This window comes from Mastigoproctus giganteus, chromosome 8 (genome assembly GCF_048544385.1).
Source record: "Mastigoproctus giganteus isolate SK-2022 chromosome 8, ASM4854438v1, whole genome shotgun sequence".
Classification (NCBI taxonomy): Eukaryota; Metazoa; Arthropoda; class Arachnida; order Uropygi; family Thelyphonidae; genus Mastigoproctus; species Mastigoproctus giganteus.
The window spans coordinates 66,197,211-66,222,034 of NC_143582.1; the positions used below are offsets into that span (position 1 = coordinate 66,197,211).

A 24,824-nucleotide genomic window follows, 5' to 3' on the forward strand; every position below is an offset into this window, starting at 1 on the left:
GATGGACGGGCAAAGAAATAATAATTGTAGCATTTCTATTAGTCCGATTGTAATGACATTTGAATGCTCAACAAATCTTTCTAAAAGGTACAAATATAAACTTCATGAAAATCGGTCCTGAGAGTTGAGTGGCTACATGCTAGCGGGAGGCAGGCGCATTATGCATATATAATTAACATTCTTAAAAACAAGACCATATTTTACAAATCGGGCAGTTAATAGATTGTTAAGGTTCGTATGCTTACTTTTATTTATTTCTGATGTGAAAAAAATCTATAGCGCACCTAACAAACGAAATGCAAATATTCTAGTCAAATATTTGTATTGTTGCAATCATACCATTCTACAAATGGATTTGGCTAACATCTTCTAAGCCAATGATTTTTTCACATAAAACATCTTTCGTGCGTACAGGGTGCACACGCTTTAAATTTTTTTTTTTTTTTTTTTTTCTTTGCAGTGCTGAATGAAGTGAAGTGTCACAACAGATAAAGTGATGGAATACAGATCAGTGATTCGGAAAACAATACATGAAGAAATGATCGCTATTTATGGAGAAGACTGCCCAGGTTATAGTGTTGTCGCACATTGGTGTAAACAATTCAAATGAAGAACCAGCACATGATGAAAAAAATCACACGACGCCCAGCAACTGCACTAACAGAAGGGAGTGTTGCAAAGCTTGAGGCATTAATCCAGGAAGATCGCCGTATTAGCGCCAAAGAACTAGCTGCAGAGCTCCAAACTAGTGCAGGATCTGTGGAAAACATCATCCATCAACAGTTGCATATGAGAAAAGTGTCTACTAGATGGGTTCCCAGACTTTTTACCTCCCTTCCAGAAGAGAGAAAGGGCACAATGTGCACATGAAATGTCGATGTGTCAGGAAAAACTGACCGCATCCTGCTTATTGCTTGGACCTTGCACCCTCGGATTTCTTCCTCTTCCCTGGCCTCGAGTCCTTCTTCGTGGAAAATACTTTGTTGCAGATGATGAGGTGATTTCTGCTGCCGGGTCGTGCTTTGAAGGGCAGTCAGAGTCTTCTACAAAACTGGCTTGTGGAAGCGTATTGAGCGGTGGCAAAAAATGTAAATTTCTTCTTGGTGGCTATGTCAAAAGCGTAATACATGGTGTTTTTTTCAACCTTCTATCACAGCTACTTCTGGGTGAATACAAATCTTTTTTAACCTTTTTTTTTTTTTCTGTTGTTTGATTACTTCAAAATTTTATCGTGTGTCATTTTTAAATTAATCTACACTTGAGAACAAGTAATTTGATTTTAAGTGAGAAAATCATTTTATGAGTAAAGTAAATTTCAAGTGGCCACACTGCATTATGAAAAGAATGCCTTTTATTTTTTTTATTATTTTTTTATAGATAGTTTTATTCAAACTGCAGACTGCACAACATCCAGTCGTACAAATATTTTACAGAAAAATAAATAAATATATATATATATATATAAAACAGAAAAAATAATAGTAATAATAAAACTTAAGCCAGCAGTATGGCAAACTAATACAGCGAAAAATAGATTCGAACTAAAGGTAAAGGCAAACAGTGGGGAAGGGGGAAAGGTAGCAAGGCAGAAAGTATTATAGAAGTTAGAATAAAAAAATCGAAATGGACAAAATTCAGCGGCGCCCCTTGCAGCAACAGGTCCAAATTGCGTGAAATATCACTATTAACTTAGTCAGAATTAGACAAATATTACTATTATTTTTTCTGTTTTATACAACACGCAACATGCAGGGGATTATGCTATTTTGCTGCCTCTGATGCTTGCATAACCAATTTTATTTCTTACTCTTTATTTTTACCTATTTTTATGTATGTATATATATGTATGTATATATATGTATGTATGTATATATATATATATATATATATATATATATATATATATATATATATATATATATATATAAAGAATGGGATGTATTGTATGATATGTAGGTGTCCAAATATATCGGTAGAATTAGTTTCAGGAAGTAAGCAACTAAGAAAAGATAGAAAGGCGTATTTGATTTTAGCACACAAGATTTGGGAAAAGCGAAATGAACATTTCTGGAATACTCTGGAACGCGACTGGAGGTGTGTTTATAAATTGAAAGTGGAGCGAATGGGATTAAGAAAAAAGAGGTAGAAGCAAATTTTGAGACGTACATGTAGAATAGTTGGAAATGGGGAGTATCCCTTTGAGAAAGAATTAAAACATTGAATCAGCGGCTCTTCAAACGAGAGTCATTTAGTGTTGTTTAGGGCATATAGCTTAGCGTGGCAAAAATCAAAGCGCTAATATAGAACGCTCAGCGCGTACCGGCAGCCAAAAAACGAAGGAATTAGATTATTCGTAATTGAAAGTTGTTACAAATAGGAATGGGAACTATTCAGAGGTTAAAAAAATAAAAAAAAAATTCTGTTTATACTCTGGGACGACCAAACGGTCAGATGAGTTCACATAATAGGCAGAATACAAGAAACAGCACCGTTTTTAGCAGTCACGGGCTTGAACCCCGGTCATTCAACGCAAGGTACTTATGCACCCGCGCGCGCCTGACCACTCAGCTACGGCGGCCAAACAGTAGTTGTAATTGGACTAAATTATAATGAGAAAGGCGGAATTAATAAATTCAAAAGTGAAATAAGTAAATTTTCGCTCAGAAATCGGGGATGGAGTACAGTTGGAAGATCAGGGACGTGAGAGTTTCAGAAGTGGAGGTTGTTGTTATTTGGTTTTTAGGAGCATTAGCAACTAAGGCCATATTGCTCCGTGATATGCGGTGGTCATTCCCTAACCTTTCCGCATCCTCCGTATTTGGTGGTGACGGGCTCGAACCCCGGTCTAAAGAAGTGGAGGTATGCGATGTAGTTTCAATTTCAATAATACCCTCGTGGGTAGCACAGTTGGCAGAATCGCCGTCCTTCCCACACCGGGTGGAAAAAACCAGAGTTCGATTCCCGTCGATGACGTGTGGATTTTTATGGGCCTTTTCCGTAACGTGGCTGAGTTAGCCGGTCTCAGGCGAGGGTGGCATGGTTTTTCCTCCCGGAAAGTCTGGTTTTTTTGTCCAGTAAACAGAAAATTGACCGCAGAACACACGCAATTTACAGACATTATATAAGGGGCAATATGATCTTAGTCGCTGATGCTCCTAAAACCCAACTACAACAATGGAGTAATGTTTTGACTCAAGAAGAGAAGTTGTAGTAAAGGGGTGAGATGTAATTACCTGCTTGCACAGGCAAAGGCAGCTGATTACATACTTTTGAATCCTGTCCTGAAAAGGAAAGAAAGTTAGTTGAGAAAATATGTACAGTACTGTGTTCCGATACACCAAACTTGTATCAGCCGTCCACGTATTGGTGTCCGTTAAGAGTCAAATTCTTTGGACGCTTTCCAGTTATTGTAGTGGTCAAGACAGCCGATGACCCGCAGTTGAACTAGAGAAAAAAGCCTATCCCCCCCGTATTACCAGAGAGTTATCTGCATAATTAAAAGAACAGCTAAGAACGTCCCGAAGAAAACTTATTTTAAAAAGGAGGAAAGATCTGATTGAAAACTCCATAAGAGAAAATAAATGTAACTCATCAGATCTGGCAATCACGGTATGCTATTGCTCATGAACTATCATACGATTATAGAAATGCAGTGATAATATACATTTTGGTTAAGGAATTATGAAGGAATAATGTGTCGGTTAATATGGTTGCTATATGTATGTTAAATAAGAATAAGAATGATTTAATTTTTAGCTAATTAAAACTGAACAGTATGAAAAAAAATATACTGGTTATGACAGTTAATAGACTTAATGAGAATTTTAAATGTATATGATTGATGGAAGTTACTCAAAGAAAAAAAAACACAGATTTCGATTGGCACTGGATATGCATTGTTATGTGAATATAGATTTTTTTAAAGAAAATAAAGTGAAATATTGAGTCAGAAAGTACTTGAGTAGTAAAGTACTCTTGTTTGAATTAAGAGAATTATAAAATTTCAGTAAAGGAAAAATGGTGAAGTAATAATTTAGATTAATACTTGATTTCACTGTAAGCTGAATTAAGAGATTCTTTTAGTGATGGAAAGCAAATGGAAAAATATCATTTAAAAGTTAAATAATGATGGAGATGAATAAATGAATTGTGCACGAATGTCAATTTAAAAAAAATAAAATAAATAAATATATATATATAATTATGTCCAATTATGCTAATTAGTGGGCAGGCAGGAGGATGCATAAGTACAAGTGCTTTGAGTGACCGGAGTTCAAGCCAGTGACTGGTAAACACGGCGCTGTTTTTTGTATGCTCTCTATCTTGAACTCCTCTGACCGTGTGGTCATCCCGGATTATAAACAGAAATTTTATTTATATCTATAAACTGGAACTAATAGTGTTTTTGATAATTACCACTGATTTCTAAGATTTTTCTATGCCATGAAAATGCTGTGTTTTTTTATTAAATATAAATCTGGTAGCATTTAAGATTTGTACAATTGCATATGGCTCTTCTATTCAAATTTTAATTAATTTTTTTTAACTACTAGGACTTATTGAATTCCTATTGAAACAAGTATCTTTTTGTCCGGATGAAAAAAAAAAAAAAAAAAAAGCGAATAACACATTACCAGAATGAAGGTATTCATTTTGGTAATGTGTTAGTTCTGTCTCTCAATTTCTCTTTTGAGCAATATTAATTCCATTTTACAGTCCCTGTCTCGTGAAGTGTTACGTATTTGTTAGGATCCATGAAATTTTATTATCTTCATTTTAAGTCTACACGTTTCCTTCCGTATTTAATGTATCTGAGAATGCAGAACAACGAACAAACGCTGCTCCCGGTTCGTTGTTATGCGTGTTGGCTGTTTATGTGTGCGATTTCTATCTGGCAACTTAATGGACACAGTTGGATACATCAAGTCCCAGGAAAGTCAGTCCGCCTGATAGTCCGGGAAGTGCTGTTCTCGCTCTCCAATGGCACTTTTCGTTAGGACCAGTCGGCCATAAGGGAAATGACGTGTCGGCCATACAAAGACTGCTCTCAGTACTTATTCCACGGCATCTGCCACTTTAGTAGATACTGACTTATGCTATAATGTAGCCTCAAAAGAAACATGAGATATTCTATAGCTTTGTCGAAGCCATACTTCATTATCTTTGTCTACACGATGCAGTACAACAGGAGTTAAGAACACCCATCAAACAAGAATACAGACATCCTCGTCATTTGTTTCATAAATTTATTACTCTGTCACTGCAGCGAATTAACCTGAACTGGAAATTTATTAATCATTGTTAATTGCTATTTAATTTAAACAGATAATTCATTTCAGTATACAGAACACTTAAGTAGACGCAACTGTGTGCCGATTAGGATTACACACAATTCTTTATTGCTGGAAAATTAGCGTTAATACTCACTTTTAGAAATGAGTGATGAATTTACTGCTTTCAGTGTAAGAAAGAATAAGCATATCTTGCAGGTCTGGTCAAAGTTAAAGGGAAAAAAAAAAACTGGGGATCCAGTATTGTTGCAAAATTCCTTCCTTCCTTTATAAAATTTTAAAAAATAATGATAGATAGCCTAATGATTCCATAAACAGTTAAACTAGAAAATTCAGTGATTTTTTTTGTACTACTTCAAAACACTACCATCATTCATAAAATATTGTTAATTTTACTAAATTAATGAGCAAGCAAGCAATGAATTTAAGTTGTTTGCAAGTGATATCAGGCAGAACGAAGAATCACGCTGCATCGACAGCATCAAATTATTACACTAGGTTTCATCTAACCTTTCGTTTTAATAAAATTTATTAGAGATAAACTGATTTTAAAAACTTGAAAAAATAAAATTCCTTGTTTAAATTACAGTGCTAATTTAATACAATTAATTATAGGAGAATTCTACGGGAATACCATGTGATACTTTTCGATATAACGAGTGCCTTAACTGCACGTAGTGATAATGTAATTAATTTGTGCACATTTTTGAATACTGTATATGCAATTCTTGCTTTTAAGTAACGATAAATCATCGAAGTGAAATGCAGATTCACAATAATTCAGAACGAATATTTACTTTTATATATTTATTTCGTTAACTTATCAAAACTGAGCTCCTCTTGTGAAAATAGGGCAGGTATATAAGTTGCTCTGCGAGTAAATAAAATTTTTAATTTAAAACTTAGCAAAAACGCAGAATGAACAACCACAGTCCTGTCTATAGAATAAACTTTATCAGCATATTTTTCAATTCCTGGCGGTCGTAATCCACAGCTAACCGGGTAGGAAGAAAAATAACAACTCATCTGAGCCATTTGCAAATGGAAAAAGCCCTTTTCTAAGATTTCTTCTTTTACTGAAGGTTGTAGCTCTTTTGACAGGAACTGCGACCTTTTTAACATGCTGTACGTGTTTATTATTTATGTGCGCCTCTCCCCTCCCTCTAACTTGTCATCAGCCAGCGTAAGTCTTATTTCTAAACTATGGTAGAAGAAACGGTTCGGTCATTCCCTCTCCGACAATCCTTCACGGTTCCGGATAGCAGTGGAAGTCAGCGTTTCTTCTCTGCAAATAAATGACGGAGCCATCAGTCCAACAACATACAGCAGTCGAGTCATTATCCCTGCGAACGCTTCTCTCATCGTTCTTTCTTGCCCGCTCATACTCTCTTTCATCGCTCACTCTCTACTGTCTCGATTCCATCGCTCCGACAATAGTGATGTGGAGGACAGATCCCGCCCGCATCACTCAGCATCCCACACCATCGGCTTTTCCTTCCTTCCGGAGCAAGGGTCAGCTGCATCAATAGACTCTCGCATCCGAGGCACTTCTTAGCGGCTCTGTCCTATGCTTACAGTTGATGAGCCCAAACAGGAAATTACGGGGGCAGCGAAAGGCTCGTGCTGCTCTTGCAGCTACACCATAAATTTGTGATCTACAAATGGGTCTCGTGGAATGAGCCATGAAATTTGAATTTCAGATGGCCATGCTCTGCCGATGGTGGCGTCGCCAGATTCGCCTAGGTCGGATAACGTAAGAGGTGCAGAGTAAATGAGCAAAGGGAGGGAGGGAAAGAAAGAAAGAAAGAAAGAAAATAAAATAAATAAAGAAAGCCAAGTGAAAGGAAGGTGCATTAGAACAGAGCCAATAGAAAGGGCATTGCAAACTCAGAAACAGTTTTAGTAGATCATTATTTCCAGTAGGTTGGAAGAGAAATCAGGACAGTTCACAGTAAGCAACATACTTCTGTCTGGAAGCTATATTGCATATGCTATGATAATCGAAAAAGAGGCATAAGACAGTTTTTTAAGCATTTTATTAAAGGTGCAACAGTAAAATTTAATTGTTAATAAGACAGATGTATGTGCTCATAATACTTTCAGTTTGAAGGTCTTTCGTTAATACTAGAATAATATTTCGTATTAAACGATAAAAGAATCGTAGCAGGCCGGATAAAGGATCCCTGAAAATTCTTCAGTGTCGAACGGGCAAGTTTTATTTTTACCTTCGGGTAAGAATTCTTACGAATGTTTATACAAATTGCCTAGAGACGAACTGGGGGATTAATAGCGTTAATTTTATTTCTGTGTTAAAAATTTGATTTGAACTGCACCACCGTTTTTTTTTTTTTTTTTTTGTTGCTTTATTACAGCAGCGGCCTGCGATGGTGAAAGCAATCAGACACGCGCAACGTATTTTCAATATTCATATTTAAGATTTTGACTTACCTGCAATTGTTCCACTGTACATACAGGGGTCCCGTCCTTTCATGCGTCGGACAAGCATCACCATGGCAACAGCCACAACCAAAAACACAGCTACAGCCACAAATAATCCTACATAGAGGGCTATGTCAGTATCTGCTTCCGCCGGAGTGGCTACAGAATGGAAAAAGTTTTTATAATTAAAAACAATGTAAGAACGACCTTTCAATATGCTTCAAAGCGAGAAAAAAAAGGAAAAAAATCCCTAAACAAAAAAAAAGAAAATGCCGAGGTTCTCAGCTCTAATAATATACATCAACATAAAACAAAAATTTCCTATTCCTTATTTACAATTCATTAAAAAAATGACAGTAAATTTCCAAATTTCGCAGAAAAAAAATGAAATTCGATTTTCTGAAAATAAAATTTGATCACAGTACAACTGGTAAATAAATAAATGATAAAACACCAATATTAGGGAGGTGTACGAGCCACAAAAGTTACCGGTAGTTGTTTTCGTCATCCCTGTAAGCCGTCAACCAAGAGTTTAAGACCATCAACACAGGCAGGTTAGGGTCTGTATAAACACACTACGTAGCACCACATTCTCATTTTTCGTGGGAGACTGCGCGTTAGCCAAACATCAGTGCAATAGCAGTCTCTCCTTGCATGACGCAACGAAGTCGTAACTTATCCAAAGAACAGTTGAAATCGGTTCTTTGGAGTGACGAATCTCTTACACCTTGTTCCTATCAGACGGGTGGGTGCGGGCAAGGAAGATGCTTGGAGAACGTCAGGTTATTGGTGTAGAATAGGTCCGTTGGTCGCTGTGCGGGGAAGCATGAACGCCGACGCCTACCTTAGCATGTTGGACAATTCCATGCTCCCTACAATGTGGTAGTTCTTTGGTAGAGACCGATTTCTGTTTCAACAGAAACATGCCATATACTATTCCTGTTCTTTAATGGTTCATGGACTTTAATGGTTCATGGACTTTAATGGTTAATGGTTCGTGTATCCGAATTAAAAATTAGGGGTTGGTTGGCGCAGAGTCCCAATTGGAGTCATATGGAACATCTATGGGATGAAATGAAAGATCGGATGAGAGCCAAACCAACACGTCCCTCGTCGACAGTTCAGCTCCAGTCATCGTTCTGGAGGAGTGTACTCGCTGAAGTCCATCGCTTGTTTTTTGACAGTCGATAATTGCAATCCGGTCAAAGGGAGAACTGAACGGATAATCAAGTGGGCGGAAATTATTATTATTAGCTATGTGGTGCAAGGAAGCCTGAGGCTTATGCTGCACCAGCCAAAAAAAAATTCCCGAGAGACAAAAGTAGAAGTGGATCACCAAGAAAGAGAAGAATGATGATATCCAGCTCAGGACCCTGGACTCACCAGATGTGAGCCCCTGGGGTTAAAAATAACCTTTGTCAGGAGTGGGATGACGCCAGTGTGAAACCGACGTGTATCCGAATACTTTTTGGATGGTAGTGTGCAAACGTGGGTGTCGGTTTGAGATCCCCCGTCCTGTTATAAAGACAGGAACTATTTAACTGTCACAAAGAAAACAGGTATCATGATTTGATTTCACCGAGGTATGGGCACTCATAAGAAAGTTGTTTCGTCTATCTGAAATTGCTTCAAAATAAAAAATAATTTTTAGCAAACTTGTATAGAAAATTAAGATGTATTTAGGAATAAATGTTTCATTTATAGCAAAACATCAATAAAATATTAATTTATTTGGCCTGCCTTTTCAAAATTCAGAAAGTATTTGTTTGACTCCAAATCGTTCTTGGAAAAGTGACTGAACTCGTATTGCAAAATTTTTTGAAGTTCATAGCAAAGGAGCTGGGATTCGAGTCCGAAGAATTCTTGCATACAATTCGAAAATATCCAAAGAACCACAAGGATCTATCGAGAATACTTCTTGATGATAGGATCTATTTTATGTTTGTTTGTTGTGCTACAAATCAAGCAGTAACAAGGAAATTAAATCAAAATCCAAGTGCCTTTGTCAACACTAAATGAGTACTGACTATCGACTGGTTTAACGCTCATTTAGTTCGACAACAGCGTAAACGACAATATTATGCTAATGATGTCATAGAGCAGAGAGGAGGAAGGGCTAGAAGTACATTTTGAATATGCTTCAGTAATTGAACCCTTATAGATCGATAAGGGTGCGGTAAATGTTAATGAAATTGCACACAAATATTTCAAACGTATGACAGTGCTGAAAAAAAAGGCAAGTCAATACTAGTTTTAAAAGTCTTCAAGTATACGCGCATAAATTAATAACAGTTCAAATGACGTAATAATTTTGGTCGGTTCATAGTTTGGAAAAATGCAATTTAATCCTTGCGAACCACTACAAAAAAAATAAATAAAAAAAATAAATAATTTATATATAACTTTCCACGAACAAATTTACTAAACAGGGCTAATTTTAGTTAATTTTTGGGTGGTAAGTTGTACATTTTGCTAAATGACTAATTATAGATAATCGTATAAAACAGAAAATAATGTAAGAAGCAGTGAAAAGGTAAATATACATATGCTTATTTTGTGATAAATATGCCTGTTTAATCTTTTCTTTTTTGTGGCTCCCTCTAACTTTTTAAAAATATACAATAGGTGCACGGCCATCCAAAACGTTTGGACAGCGCTGAAATAAAGCATGGATCGTCCTGCACGCAAACTTTCTCTCTCCAGCTGCCTACGGTGTAAAGCAGTGGTTTTCAACAGGGGTACTGCAACAACATTCCAGGGGTGCACGTAATTTGGGTTTAAGTTACTTAAACTTTATCATTTTTTAAATTTATATGTTTATTTCATTATAAAAAGGTGTATTATCCATTGTACGCTATCTTTTTAACTTTGTGATCTTTAATTGATGTTTATTTAGTACCTCTATATAAAGAATAAAATTATTATACAAGTATATATAATTTGTATTATGAATTGTAATTTTGTTTCTAATCTATCTATACATTAAAAAAGTTTTTCTCCTAGTGATATTTATTCGAGCCAATGAGAGAAGTGGGCAAGGCAATTCTTCTTCTTCCAGTCATATAGCTCCCTGAGGAGCCGTTGTGGCCACCAACAAATTCCTCCAATTGCATCGATCTCATCATGTTACTCTGTGAAAGATCGTGTGCTATACGAGCAGCATCGCAAAGTGTCATGCCCAGAAGTTCACTGATCCCATCCTTCCACCTAGTTGCAGGTCTTCCTCTGCTTCTCTTCCCCTCGGTTTTTCCTTCCATTATATTCGTCAACAGAAAGTTTTCCCTTCTTACTATATGACCAAAAAACTCGAGTTTTCTTTTGTTGATGCTATCAAGAAGAATTTTAGGCCTGCCAATTTTATTCAATACCCACTCATTTGTTCTTCGATTCCAAGTAAGAAATACGCAGTATTCTCCTGTAACACCACATTATGTCACTACAAATGCAATTAATTATTGACAACTGCCTCCATAACGTTCACCACCCTCGTGCATGCGATTCTCTGTCTACAATGGAACATCTAACATTTGATGTTCCATTGTAACGTTTTTTGTATATTAATGAATATTGTATATTTTTAAATACTGTGGTTTCGTATTTTGTAAATATTTCAGTTAAATATTCTAGTCCTGCTCTTTCGGATGCAACAATATTCCTCATGCATTGTGGAACCTGAAGCAAAAGGCCTTTTCATAATTGACCTATGTAAACGCTGGTAAATAATTACATAGTGATATTGGTCAAGTCCAGTATAGTATACACCGGCAGGCAGTTCGATGAAAGCGAGGAAGACGGCGATAATTGACAGGTGAAGGCAATTCCCTTTTCTGATTGTTTTGTGTCGTCGAGGTGGGGCGCTTAGCTTAGGTAGGGTGTTTATTCCTCCGTCTCGCTGTTTTAAAATGGGAAAACGAATTCCAGATTTAAAAACAGTGGCCAATATGGGGAAAAACACCCTAGGTGGACAGTGGGCGGGGAAAGCAGTGGCATCTTCCAATCACTGCTTTGTTCCTGTCCGTTTAATGAAATATGGGAGTCACAACTTGTCAATCACTGCTTTCCCACTGTTTTGCTTGCTGCCATGTTGGAGGGTGACACCGTTCTGGAGTTTTACCGTGATATTTATTCGACCTTGAGAATGCCGCGCACTACAAATGCACAGGTAAATAATTACATAAGTCATTTCCTGATTAGATATCGACCAGTGCGTTTCGACAGGTGTCTTTTACGGAGAAAAGATTTGACTCACTCCGTATACCTCTACATTTTATGTAGAAAAGCGTGCGCGGGGGTTAGCGAGCAAACCGAGCAGGGGACGAATCCCCTAGTTATATTATTATAATAACTATCATGTAACATTTTTTGAAATATTATATATACACACACACACACACAGAGAATCGGATCTAACAGCATTAGCATTAGTAGAGGCATATGATGCAAGAAAGCAAGCTTATTCAGCATCAGCCAAAAAAAAAAAAAAAAAAAAAAAAACCCTCTCCCATTTCACCCCTCCGTTCGTTCGAAATACCTGTCCAGTTGAGCTTTAAATTTGTTTAGGCTATCAACTTCAACAACAAGTGATGGAAGTCGGTTCCACCAACCAACCACCCGCTGGCCAAAGGCAAATTTCCGCACATCTATCCGACATCCGTCTTTCCTCAATTTGAATTTATGCCCTCTGAGGTGATTATTCTGAGAAAGATGAAGAATCCCATTGGCATTGAGCATGCTCAAACCATTCAAAGCCTTATACACCTCTATCAGATCACCTCGCCGGTGCCTAGCCTCCAGACTCTGTAATTTGCAAAACTTAAGCCTTTCTTCGTAAGAGCAACCCTTTGTTCCATTTACTAATCTTGTTGCCCTTCTCTGTACCCGTTCCAGCAGCTCTACATCCTTCTTGAAATGAGGCCTCCAGACCTGTATTCAGTACTCAAGATGTGGCCTAACCATTGCCTTATACAAGGGAATAATCACCTCCTTATCCCTGCTAGAAAAATTCCTGTATATCATTGACAAGACACCATGAGCTACTCTTGCAGCTCGTCTGCACTGCTCAGAGAACTTCATATCTGCCTGCACAATTACCCCCAGGTCCTTTTCATTCTCCACCACTGTCAGTGTAGTACCGCAGAGTTGATACATTGCTCTGGGGTTACTGTTACCCATATGTAGTACTTTACATTTGTCAATGTTAAACTTCATTTGCCACCTCTCAGCCCATCTGTTCAACCTTTCCAGATCCTGTTGCAGCAGCATAGCGTCAGTAGTGTCCTTAACGACCCTGCCAACCTTTGTATCATCTGCAAACTTAGACATTAAACTTGATATCCCATCATCAATATCATTCATAAACACCGAAAACAACAATGGACCCAACACTGAACCTTGAGGAACTCCACTAATAACATTAGTCCACGTTGAGCAGTGTCCATTGATTACCACTCTCTGTCTTCTGCCACTCAACCATCCCCTTATCCATAGCAGCAATTTGCCTCCAATGCCACACTGGTCCAATTTGTGCAGCAGTCTTCCATGTGCAACAGTATCAAAAGCCTTTCTAAGATCCAAATATATAATATCAAAGTTATTCCCTGCATCCAGTTCTTTTGTGACTACATCATAGTATCCAATCAAATTGGTCAGGCAAGACCTGCCCTTAACAAAACCATGCTGCGTCTGAGCTATAACTGAATTCTTGTTTAGATGATCCTGCAGTGCTTCTTTAACCAGTGCCTCCATTAATTTACCTGGAACAGAAGTTAAACTAACAGGTCTATAATTACTTGTGTCAGCCTTTGATCCTCCTTTGTGAATTGGGGTTACATTTGCACATCTCCAGTCTATGGGTACCTCCCCTGAGTCCAAAGAAGCTCTCATAATTATGGCTAGGGGTTTGCATACTTCCTTTGCTGCCTCCTTTAATATAACTGGATAGATCCCATCCACCCCAGGTGCCTTTTTTATGTTTATCCTCAACAATCTCTCCTCCACTTTCCTCTCAGTTATTACAAAATCATCCAGCTCACTGCCAATGTTTACTTTACCTACATCATTCTCCTTCCTGAATAACTCCTCATGCGTGAATGTAGATGCAAAATACTCGTTTAGATTGTTAGCCACCTGAGCAGGATCCTCAACTGTTGAACCATCAATATCCAGTGGACCAATCTGATTCATCCCTTTCCTTCTCGAGTTCAAGTATGTAAAGAACTCCTTTCTGTTTTTCTTTGCATCCTTTGCCAAGGATTTTTCGTAGTCTGCCTTCGCCTGCCTAATCTCCTTTGTGACTTGGTTACAGACCAACTTATATCTATCATAGGCTTCCATGTCACCCATTAATTTGTATGTATCCCATGCATTTTTCTTCTCTGCCACATGTCTCATTAGTCCATCTGACAACCATTTAGGCCTAAACCTTGAACAATATTTCTTAGTTGGTATGTAAAGCCTGGTAGCCACCAAGATTAGTTCCTTGAATGCTTCCCATTTTGAGTTTGCTGTTGGTAACATCATCAGTTGGTCCCACTGTATAGAATTTAAATACTGTCTCAGACCATCATAGTCGCCTTTACGAAAACAAAAACCCTTCCCTTTACCTCTGATGGTAGTTACCTCCTTGAGTAAATCCCACTTCAACACACTGTGATCACTGCCACCTAGTGGTTCATTTATCTGCAGGTTCTTAATGCATGAAGAATCACTACTGATAATCAGATCAAGAGTATTGCTCCCTCTTGTTGCCTCACGAACATGCTGATGTAGAAAACAATCATCCAATAAATCCACAAAAGCCTTGCTAGTGTGCGAGTGACCAACCCACAAATTCCAGTCAATATCTGGGAAATTAAAATCCCCCATTATAAGACTCTCTGATTTACTGGCCCACTCTATTTCCCTGTACAATATATTATTATACTCATCAGAGTCATTAGGCCTATAGCACACTCCTACTCTCAATTTTGATTTCCCTATGCTTATGTCACACCAAACTGACTCGACACTGCCCTGTCCATCGATGTCAACTGGCTTCACTTCCTTTGACTTTATGTGTTTCTTAATTAATAGCATAACCCCTCCTCCCCTCCTGTCCTGTCTATCCTTTCTATATACATTGTATTCCCCAAATTCCAGTTCCGCATTACTTATATCTGTGTGACACCACGTCTCTGATATCCCAACAATATCTGCCTTTGATGTTTTGAGCAATACCTCAAATTCATCAAATTTATTTACCAAACTCCTAGCATTGGTGTACACGCAGGTATACATGCACCTGTTTCTATTCTTAGCTACCCTAACACAACCCATGTGTTTACTTGTAACGCAATGACTACCAGCAGTCTCTGAAATATCCTGCATCTTGTTTTTCAGACTTCTGCTCATTTGAATAGAAGCAGTGCAAGAATAACTTCCACCTCTGCCAGTGGCTACTGTTAATCTATTAGTCCTTGTATCCCCCCCAACTAGCAGTTTTCCGACCCACCTAACACTGCCTCGACAGCATCAGCAAAAATTCTTGCACCCTTTCTATTTAAGTGTATCCCATCCCTGTAGAAGCAATCTCTCCTGTTAACAAGTACAGTCCAGGCTGAAAAAAATTCTACCCCTTGAGCCTTGCACAATCCCTCCAGGGCCGAATTGATCGACAAGGCTCTCATCATATACTCCCTCCTATCGTGTCTGGGCAGAATTGCAGACACTTTCAAGTTCAACCCTAATTCACGGCTTTTTTTCAACAGTGACCTGTACTTGCTAAGTAATTCCGCCGGTCTCCTACTCTTAATATCATTAGTGCCAACGTGTACAACTATATCACCCTTTGTGCCCTTAAAAGATGATATCCGCTCTACAACGTCATCAACCTTTGCCCCTGGCAGACATACCCTGGTCCTATTCCACCTATCCTTTTTACAAAGTATGTTCCCCGTTTCCCTGACAATAGAGTCACCAACAACTACTAGTTCCTGTGGGACCAGCGCATTCTGCCTAGGGGGCTGCCCCTGTGTTGCCTGATGACCAAGTGCAAGCTCTGGCGTTGATGTGGGCAGCTGAGAGCTTGATGGGCCCCTCAATTTATTTCCTTCGAGGGCATCCACCCTGTCCTTCAAGGTCTCATAAAGGCCCATAACAACGCTGAGTTGTCGCCTGATTTCCTTGCACTCCTTACATCGTGCACACACAAAGACATCCCCCTTGGCAGTATCATGTCCCGTACCCGACTGTTCCGCAAACATCAAGCAAACAGTGCATTTTAATAGACTGTGATTCAGAGGGCAACTGCCCCCCTCAGTTCTCCCCTGAACCACAGCACTCCCATTAGCTTGAGCCTTTTGCTTTGGGGTGCCACAAAATAAAAATAAATTACTTTAAGGGTGCCGTTATTAAAAAACAGGTCGAAAACCACTGGGGTAAAGTGTTTAAATGCATGCCTTGATATCTCATGGATAGGAATTTTTGCGTGGTAATTAGTTTCAACATAACGGTAATTCAATAAAAAGCACAATTTTTTATGTTATACTAAATTCGACCAGTGATCCAAGTGTTGCGCGAATTCATATACAGTGCACATCGTTTATTGTGATCACGGATAATGCAAAAATGCAAAAAAAATGCAAATCAACAAGGTACGTGGCATGACAGCCAAAAGAAATCTTTTCTTTGCAGAAAAAAAAAAAAAAAAAAAAGAATGTGTATATGGATCTTAAATATTCCTGATTGAGGGCATTTTTGAATTTCCAATGTGTATTTGGATATGTCAAAAAAAAAAAAAAAAAAAAAAAACACTTCCACAACTTCAGGGATGAGCTACATAATTTTCCAGAACGATGGGACCTTCCACCTACACAAATTTCGGTAACGTGCAGTAAAATTGAATCAGTTTCCGATTTTAATTCTTTAAAGTCGATGTGGGAGTCAAATGATATCACAATAATCAAAAGCAGGAAGTATAAGTTGCTAGTGGAAAGGAATTATATCTCTGTCACTCTTAAAAGTCGAGGAAGAATACTTAATTAAACCGAAAAGTTTGGCTGTCCGAGATATTAGGGGATCGGCGTAAAACACCAAATCCTTCAAAGTATCAGAACTTATAATCACAGAATTCTGAATATAATAATCAGAGAAGACCAAAGGTCGAACTTCACAATTCAAGTGGATGTAATTTTATTTGTTAAACTTATCTGTAAGTCAGAATTCGATTCTTATTTAAATTTGAAATACTGTACCGACATTCTTTTATTGAAACCTTGCGCAGTAAGTTTAAATTAAGAATGAATCTCTTTTGGTATCTACTCCTTCACTCATTTCCAAAGCACCGGTACATGGATGAATATGGTGTATATGACGTTACTGCGCTAGACAATAAAAATGAAAAGAAAACTAAAATACGAAAAAGAAAAAGGTTATTAAATCACGCACTCTACTAACCATGACACGTGCTGACAGGACAGATGCTTTCCATTTTTATCTTAAACTTAATCTCGTTGAATTTTAAAAACTGAGTTGCTCCACGAGTATCTCAAAGAGGGGTTCTGGAAATTCATTTAAAAATTTCCTCCGACAAAACTCTACACTAAAACTCTTTTTCAAAAGTATGCTCTGTTGTCAGAAGCACTCTAACAAAACAAAGAAGAATAAAATTATTGAATATGACATGTTTATTTTACCAGCTGAATTTTATATCCGTGTTTCTCGATTCCCGCGCCGTATTATATATCGTCAACAGAACTCGGGAAGTTGCGGGATAAATTCAATGTGGCTTTCTTACTTGTCGTTCAATTACAAGATTGCAGCTTTACGCCTGGCACTTCGCTGACGTAAATCAAATGTGATGGCAATAAATAAGTATTGTCATTTAGTTAGCCAGGGCAAAATTCGTCGATATTGCTGGTTGAGTAAAGTCGACAAGCGGAATAACTTTATTTATGTAATTTTGTCCTTTTTTTTATTTCAATTTTAAATCGGAAAAATAAAATTTATTAATTTCTCAATTTAACCCGATTTGATATATTAAGACACGGGGGGGGATTCAAAATTTGCGCAACCCAAAATGAAAGAGTTAATTTCTCATATTTTGTTAACCACACAATTCTTAAAAAGCGCACATCGATTGGAATACTGTTTACCTTTGCTTTTAAAACAGTGGGTTACATTTAAACTTCTACATACAAATTTGTTCATGACGAACCCATTGTAATATAATTTTTTCGAACAATAATTTTTTTTTTTTTTTAAATTGTAAGTGAACGTCAAAGCAGAATTTCAAGAAAAATATCTCAATACATTAATCAATATACGAATTCGATTATTTAAATCAGCAAATTCAATTATTAAAGTAACGTCTCAAAAATACGCCCCCCCCCCCGGTTAATACATTCGCAGTTAGAGCTTGTCCCTTGTGATGACAGTCGGTGATGTGCGAGACGAGAAGGGAAGGAATGGAAATTCGGAATTGAAGATAGGAATGTCATAGCGGATGCGCAGCAAGTGCAAAGTGTGTTGGTTGTGACGGCACCAGGGGTTTCCCCCATCTCCGTGTTGTGAACTCCGTTCGTGCAGCACAGAACTCTGTGTAGGCCAGAGATTTAAAAAGTGTGGGGAGTGGAAGGATGTGTAGTGTTGTGTACCGTTGTACTTCTGACCATTTGGCCGTTGGGAGCCACCGTTACCGCACTTGGTCCCGGAGAGGCAGGTCAGGTACCCAGTAGATTTTATTTTGTACTCTGGCAGGTCCTGCCACCTAGTTTCCGAAGATTTCCGTGGCAAGGGCCTACGTGAAAAAAAGAGAGGGGGGTTAACGCTAGAATATAAAGGGCCGAGAAGTTTATGTAAGCGCGGTTTAAATTTGGACGTTATTAATTGATAAATTGTGTGGAGTGTACACTGGCGAGTTAGACAGAGTGGGGGGGGGGGAGACTGAAGGCTAGAACGAAAATACAGAAGTATGGAGACGACAAGAAGGTGACCCCAGAAAGTCAGTGAGGCAGGCCCATGTCTCACCAGGCGGAAAAATGGGAGGAGGAGACAGGGACCCGTCTCCTTCTCCTCCCCCGGCCGGGGAGGAGAATAAAAGAAAAGCAGGAAAGATTACTCGGTTTTATTGCCAATGTGGCTTAGGCAGCGAAGCTGCTGGTGTCTCCAATGTCTAGGTTTGGAGTCTTGCGTGGGGTCAGGTCCCGTCAAGGATTTGTGGTCACTTCCTTGTTTTTTTCTAATTATGGTGACAATTCGGTGGATTGCGTTTCATGGGACGCAGAAATGGCCTTTTCGTTCGTTGCACAGCGTCGGCTTTTCGTTCGGACGAATAATAACTCCGTACTTAAACTAAATGATACCTTATGGATTAATAGGAACGATGTGTGTCTTTAGCCAAAATACGGCCTTCCTCAAAGCCGCACTCTTTATGAAGACGGCTGTCCTGGCGCAGTTATTCAAGATTTATGTTAACTTCAATTTGCAGAAATAAAATTTATAGATACGAAGAGATAGTTTATAAGAGTTGGTCCAGTTTTACCTTACTTTTTCCTTATTACAACAGTTTTTTATAGTGGAACCCAAACTTACGCGAATTCGCACACGCGGGGGTTGGAGGTACCTAATCACTACATACGTTGAGACCCTATTTTAGTTACTTATTATCATAATTACTTGATTTTGGAGACATTTCAACATAGGATGAGTCAGCAGGTGTCTACCCCAATATCCAATCCGCATTTTGCTGCTCTGATGTCCATGCCGTCGTGCAGGTACGTGAAGAAACATATCAGATTAAGGACGATCATCTTGTACCCTTAAAGTTGCCCCTAACGACAACGGTTCTCATCCTTCACACTGACAGTTGTATTGGGACTCTTTACTGCCGTATCTCATCCACTCTTATGCCAGCAAAGAGATTTCATAAAGCTAATTTCAATGATAAAGATCTGAAGCTACTGTGTCGGATCAACGAGACAAATAGCCCAAATACAGCTTCTGCTGACATTATAAACAGTCTACAGAGTCTGACAATATACCTTTCGCAGTTTCCCTAAAAATAAATCCGATAAAATCTGCATTATTGATATTCTCTCTAAAATCACATCCAACTTAGTTGAACCTGGAAGTCCCATCCCACCAGTCACCAAGATCTTTGGATAATTTTTGACTCAAAACTCAGCTTTAAACATCACGTAGCAGACATTCACAGGTATGCAGATCCAAGGATTGCCAAGCAACACCGTCAACATATATATATTTTTTCATTTATTTTATTTTTATTTGTTGGTGTGCATGCGGTCCCTTCCAAACTATGGAAACTCCGCTTTTATGGTGTGTGTAGATGCAGTACAGATAAAGGCCAATCAGCGTAGTATCGTAATGTATCGTAGGGTTGTGTTGAGTAACTGGCCATTTAGCCTAGTTCATCGTAGCAAGTTGTCACGAGCTAGTTATCATCCCTGGAACGTGGAGCCAGGCCAGAAATCTACTATGTAGTGCAGGTGACTTCGTGTCCATCTACTCAAGCATAATATCAGAAAACATTAAAGTAATGTAATGTATGCAGAGAAAAATGAAAAAAAAAGGAGAGAAGAGAAAGTACTAGTAAAAAGTAACACAGGAAAGAAAAGAGTAAAGACAATTAAAAAAAAAAAAAACCCGGAAAACAGTTCCAATCCACCACGTGCGTACACAACTTAATCCAGTTTTCAGAAGAGACTATCACAGTCTGTCTTGTCCATAACAAACTGCAGAACTTTCTGAAATATAGGACAAAGACGTAGTGGTAAGGTAATATCTGCTAAAACAATAAGCACTATAGCCAATAAAAACGCAGTTCGAACTCTTAAAATATTCTCACCCTGCAATTAACGGCTAAAATCCAATTCCTACTCTCGCCCGACTTAGTGACTCTCGAAAAGGAAACCGTACTCTTTTAAAAATTCATCCTTCCCAGCTCAAACCCTCATAAATTCCATTCATGTAGCTGCTTCAACAAGAATTTCGTTTATAACGTCAAATATAATGATCTTGGCTTTAATCTTGAAGATCTGGTCACAGAAATACCCAAGTCTTTTAGTTCAAAATATTATTCCTGATGCTATTAGGAATCAATAAGAATACTACAGTACTGTGTTAAAAGTAAAGGAAGAATAAACAAGATATCCTGATGACTCCTTTTCAGCCGGATGGCATACTAAACAAATTAATCGTCACTGCTAAATGAATATAGGAGGAGATCAATTAATAATTTCACATTGAAGAATATTATCATCAGTATGATGATAATTAACATGAATCGTTGAGGAGAGTTCCATCCTGCAGTGGAGATAATCGCTGCAGTTTACCTTTATCATCAGCATAAAACACAAAAAATGTAATTAATTATTATTATTTTTAAGATAATATTATCATTTTCATGCTAAGAAGAATGTGTACATCCTGAATGCCCTACACCTCCCCTCTGATTATTTCTGGGCTATTGGACTTCGCGAAAGCCACTTGAGATAATTCTATAGAAAATTATATTATTTTAAGAACACTATATTTCCATGGTTTCAAGGCATGGTTTAAAATCACATGGTAGTAAGCGATTGTGAACGTAATATTTTCAGAAATAATTATAGTAATATTTAATCTCAGAAAAATTTGGTTTTCAACAAAAAAAATTATATTTTTTTTTCAATCCAGGAAAAAACTGTTTAGAGTTACCGTTTACTATATTTCTTTTTGCTAGTGGAAATTAATTTGCTATTACAGTAAGAAGGGACAGTAAGAGATGAATGAAGAGGTTTAGTTCAGTGGCGAAACAATCATACCGTTATGTATTCCGCCGCGAGGAATTGAAAAGTCAAGGGGCTCGATGGTTGGGTATATCTGTTAATAAAAAAAGGAGCGTTCAAATATCTCGAGGGGGAGCACGGAATTTGAAGTTGTGCCTCTGAAGGTGACAGAAAACAGAATAATTAGATCTACTTGGACTTTACACAAAGAAAGCATAATGTGATTCGAGCAGATTCTGCAATTGCAATTATTGCATTGAATGTTATCTTAATAACAAAAAAACGGCCTATTCATAAATAGGAATTCGTAAATTAGAAATATGAATAAGATTATTACAAAAGGAAAGTATTGCACGTTTTTTGTTATAATCAACTGGAGAGAACTTTTTCCCTATAGTATATATGTAATATTTGCTGTTTTTCCTTTTTATTCTGAAAATTAACGTTTTATTGCAGCGCATATTCTTCAGGAAAACTCAAGCACTTGTTCTATTTAGTGACTATACGAAAAAATGACATAGAAATAAGCGGTCAAAGACGAGTGAATATGAAGAGCGACCAAAGTCGACCGAAAAAGAAACAATAACAGAGTGAAGGTTCAGAAAGAATAACAATACAAAAGAAAGAAAAAAAAAAAACTTTGTAAACTGGACCGAAATAAACTGACAAACATTCACCTCACACTCCATTGGCACTCCACACCGAAAGACACGGGACAGAGTAGATACCAGAAGGAAAGCAGGCATGGTGATAGTGTAGTTTGTCCTGGTTGTCCCAACATTAGTCATATATGTATCAGTGCATTGTTATTTGTGATCTTTCGCAGCCCGAATTCGAGCCGATTTCTCGCTCCACTGCTACCAGTCAATGGCCACCCACTGAGAGTGTGTTATCAAGTTTACGCCTGGGAGGGCGAAGTCGGTAGTGATGCACGTGCCAAAAGAGCATTCTCTTCTACTGCAACCACCAACTGGGCCGTAAGTATGTAGAGAAATGACAGAGAGATGCTGCGGGAGATTATCCGGAGTGATGGCACAGAGGAGCAGAGATGGTGAGATACAGAGTTCATTAAGGCTACGTATATGTGTAAGCTGGCAGTTACAGAGACTGATAATTTCTCATGTTCCGCTCTTCTTACCTCTCTCTCTAATGTAGTTTGTCAGATTTCTTTATTTTTAAAAATGCTTCTGCTCAAACATGCACATATGTATTGTATATAAGAAGGCGAAACGAGTGATAAAAGAATGAAGAGAAGAAAGAAAAAAAAAAACGCTACTATTTACATCTCTACAATCCAGAAGCAGCCTTTATGGTTAGCATCTTCATAACCACAAAATCCATTAAACAGCCACGAAAATTCAAACTAATAATAAGCTTAGCTACAGAAAAAAAAAAAAAAAGTTAAACTTTCAATTCAGTTCACAAATAAATGTGACCTCAGTTCTAATCCCTACGAAATTTATATACTTCGCAGCCTTTCTAATGGAATACCAACTATCTGCTCAACCAACATCCATCTCATTCTCTTTTGAGTCCCTTTTTAAAGGACATAATTTTATTCCACTTTGACATTTCTTCTGAGAAACTTCCAAATCTTAGAATCCCCTCTTTTTGAGTGATTTTAGGTAGCAAAAGCCCTTTACAATATTAAACCGAATTCCTTTAATCTCTTTATCGCTCTACCAGCTCTATAAATTGTTCGGTCAACATTTCACTCCTTAATTTTGAACTTTCTGCTTTATAACTTAACTTATCTAAGAATGAAATCATTTTCCTAGATGATTTTAAAACTCCAACTTGATTCCTTTTTCCAATTATGCATATCCCCGAATCTTTTATATCACTAATGATCTAAAATAAATTGTTCATTTGCCCACTAGAACAGCAGGTAATAACTCGCCATGCGCCCTTGATCTCTTCATCATCAACTACTCTTCAAAGTACGTAAAAATACATTGCGGAAGTTAACTCTTCTGGATCATTACTCAGATCATAAGAAGGTGTTGACTTCGTGCAATCAGCAGCAGCTTTCTCACTACCATTTTCGGCCACGTTTGTGTAACATTATAAATAATGGTTTAAGTGATTGTGCTACCGTTTAAAAATTATATCCACTTTGCTAACGCTTCTTATAACCGCATAATTTGTATAGGAAAGAAATCTATATTTTATTCCACTTCAATCCAAAATCCTTAGTTTTCAATATAGGCCACTAGAGATAAGAATAAAGCACACGGCATCTGATTTAAAATACCCAAACTTCCAATACTTGCAAAAATGCTATAAACAAATTCAAAATCTGTTCTGAATTATTTAGGTTAGCTTATTAATAAACGAAAATTTTTTCATTCCATTTATTTTAGAATATTTTCCTTAAAAATATTATTTTCTTTAAATATATAAAATGTTTAAAGAAAACTAAAGAAAGAAACCGAAGAAAAGTTTCCTAAAGCCAATAGATATAATTTTTAATTCTGGTGATTTATTGCAGTTACCTAAAACAAGGCTGTTCAGGCGTCAAACTTATATATTGTTCTATATATTATTCTTTATTATGTCAATTTATTTATTGTCAAAACTCCTCCTACCATAATAAATGCATTCAATTCAGTATAATACCTCCTCTAATGATCATCACTAAGGATTTCACCAAAAGATTTTTCTTTCGAGCGAGGGTGTTAGTGAAGTGAACTGTTTAAGGGAAGGAGTGAAGGTAGTGTTTTCTTTTTAGAAACAATTTTTTTCCACGGCACGCAAACTGACATTGCAATACATGCACTTACAGACGACGTAATGAAGAGTTAAAAAAATAATCTGTGATATAGAAACATGCTGGATAACTCCTGGAGCGTCGAAAGCGAGGGAGGAGACGGGTCAGGTACCCACGGCCTAGATATCATGGTGGTGGTGGGGAGACGATGAGGATATTTGCCGTAGTCCGTGCTGGCTCTCCACTCAGTTCAATACTTCTCCTGTAAGCCAGAAGAATCATGGCAACTGTATTCTGGGATCGTCATGGTGTTCCCCTTTTCGACTTTAGGAAAAGAGGTTCGTCCACCACTTATGAACAATATTGTCAAATCCTGAACAAATTACGGATAACTATTCACAAAAGGGCCAAACAGACCCCTTTGATGAAGGGTGCTTTTTGCATGACAATGCAATACCACACACAGTCGTCTGCATACGACAGTGGTTACAGCTTTACGAATAGGAGGTGCTTGCTTATCCACTAGACCCGACCTTGTCCCGTTCTGACTCTCACCTGTTCGAACCTTGAAAAAAAAAAAAAAAAAAAGAAAAAGAAACATCAGGCACGGAACCGATTGAG

The 24,824-nt window shown here is 37.7% G+C and overlaps 1 protein-coding gene across 1 annotated transcript in view; it reads right to left on the reverse strand.

Annotated features, from left to right (window-relative positions):
- Positions 1-24,824, reverse strand: part of LOC150081587 (netrin receptor UNC5C-like) — a 383,853-nt gene that overhangs the window by 156,594 nt on the left and 202,435 nt on the right. The window contains exon 5 of the mRNA XM_090379449.1: positions 7,740-7,889. Within this exon, the coding sequence (XP_090235575.1) occupies positions 7,740-7,889 (150 nt within the window). The remainder of the gene's footprint in view (positions 1-7,739; positions 7,890-24,824) is intronic.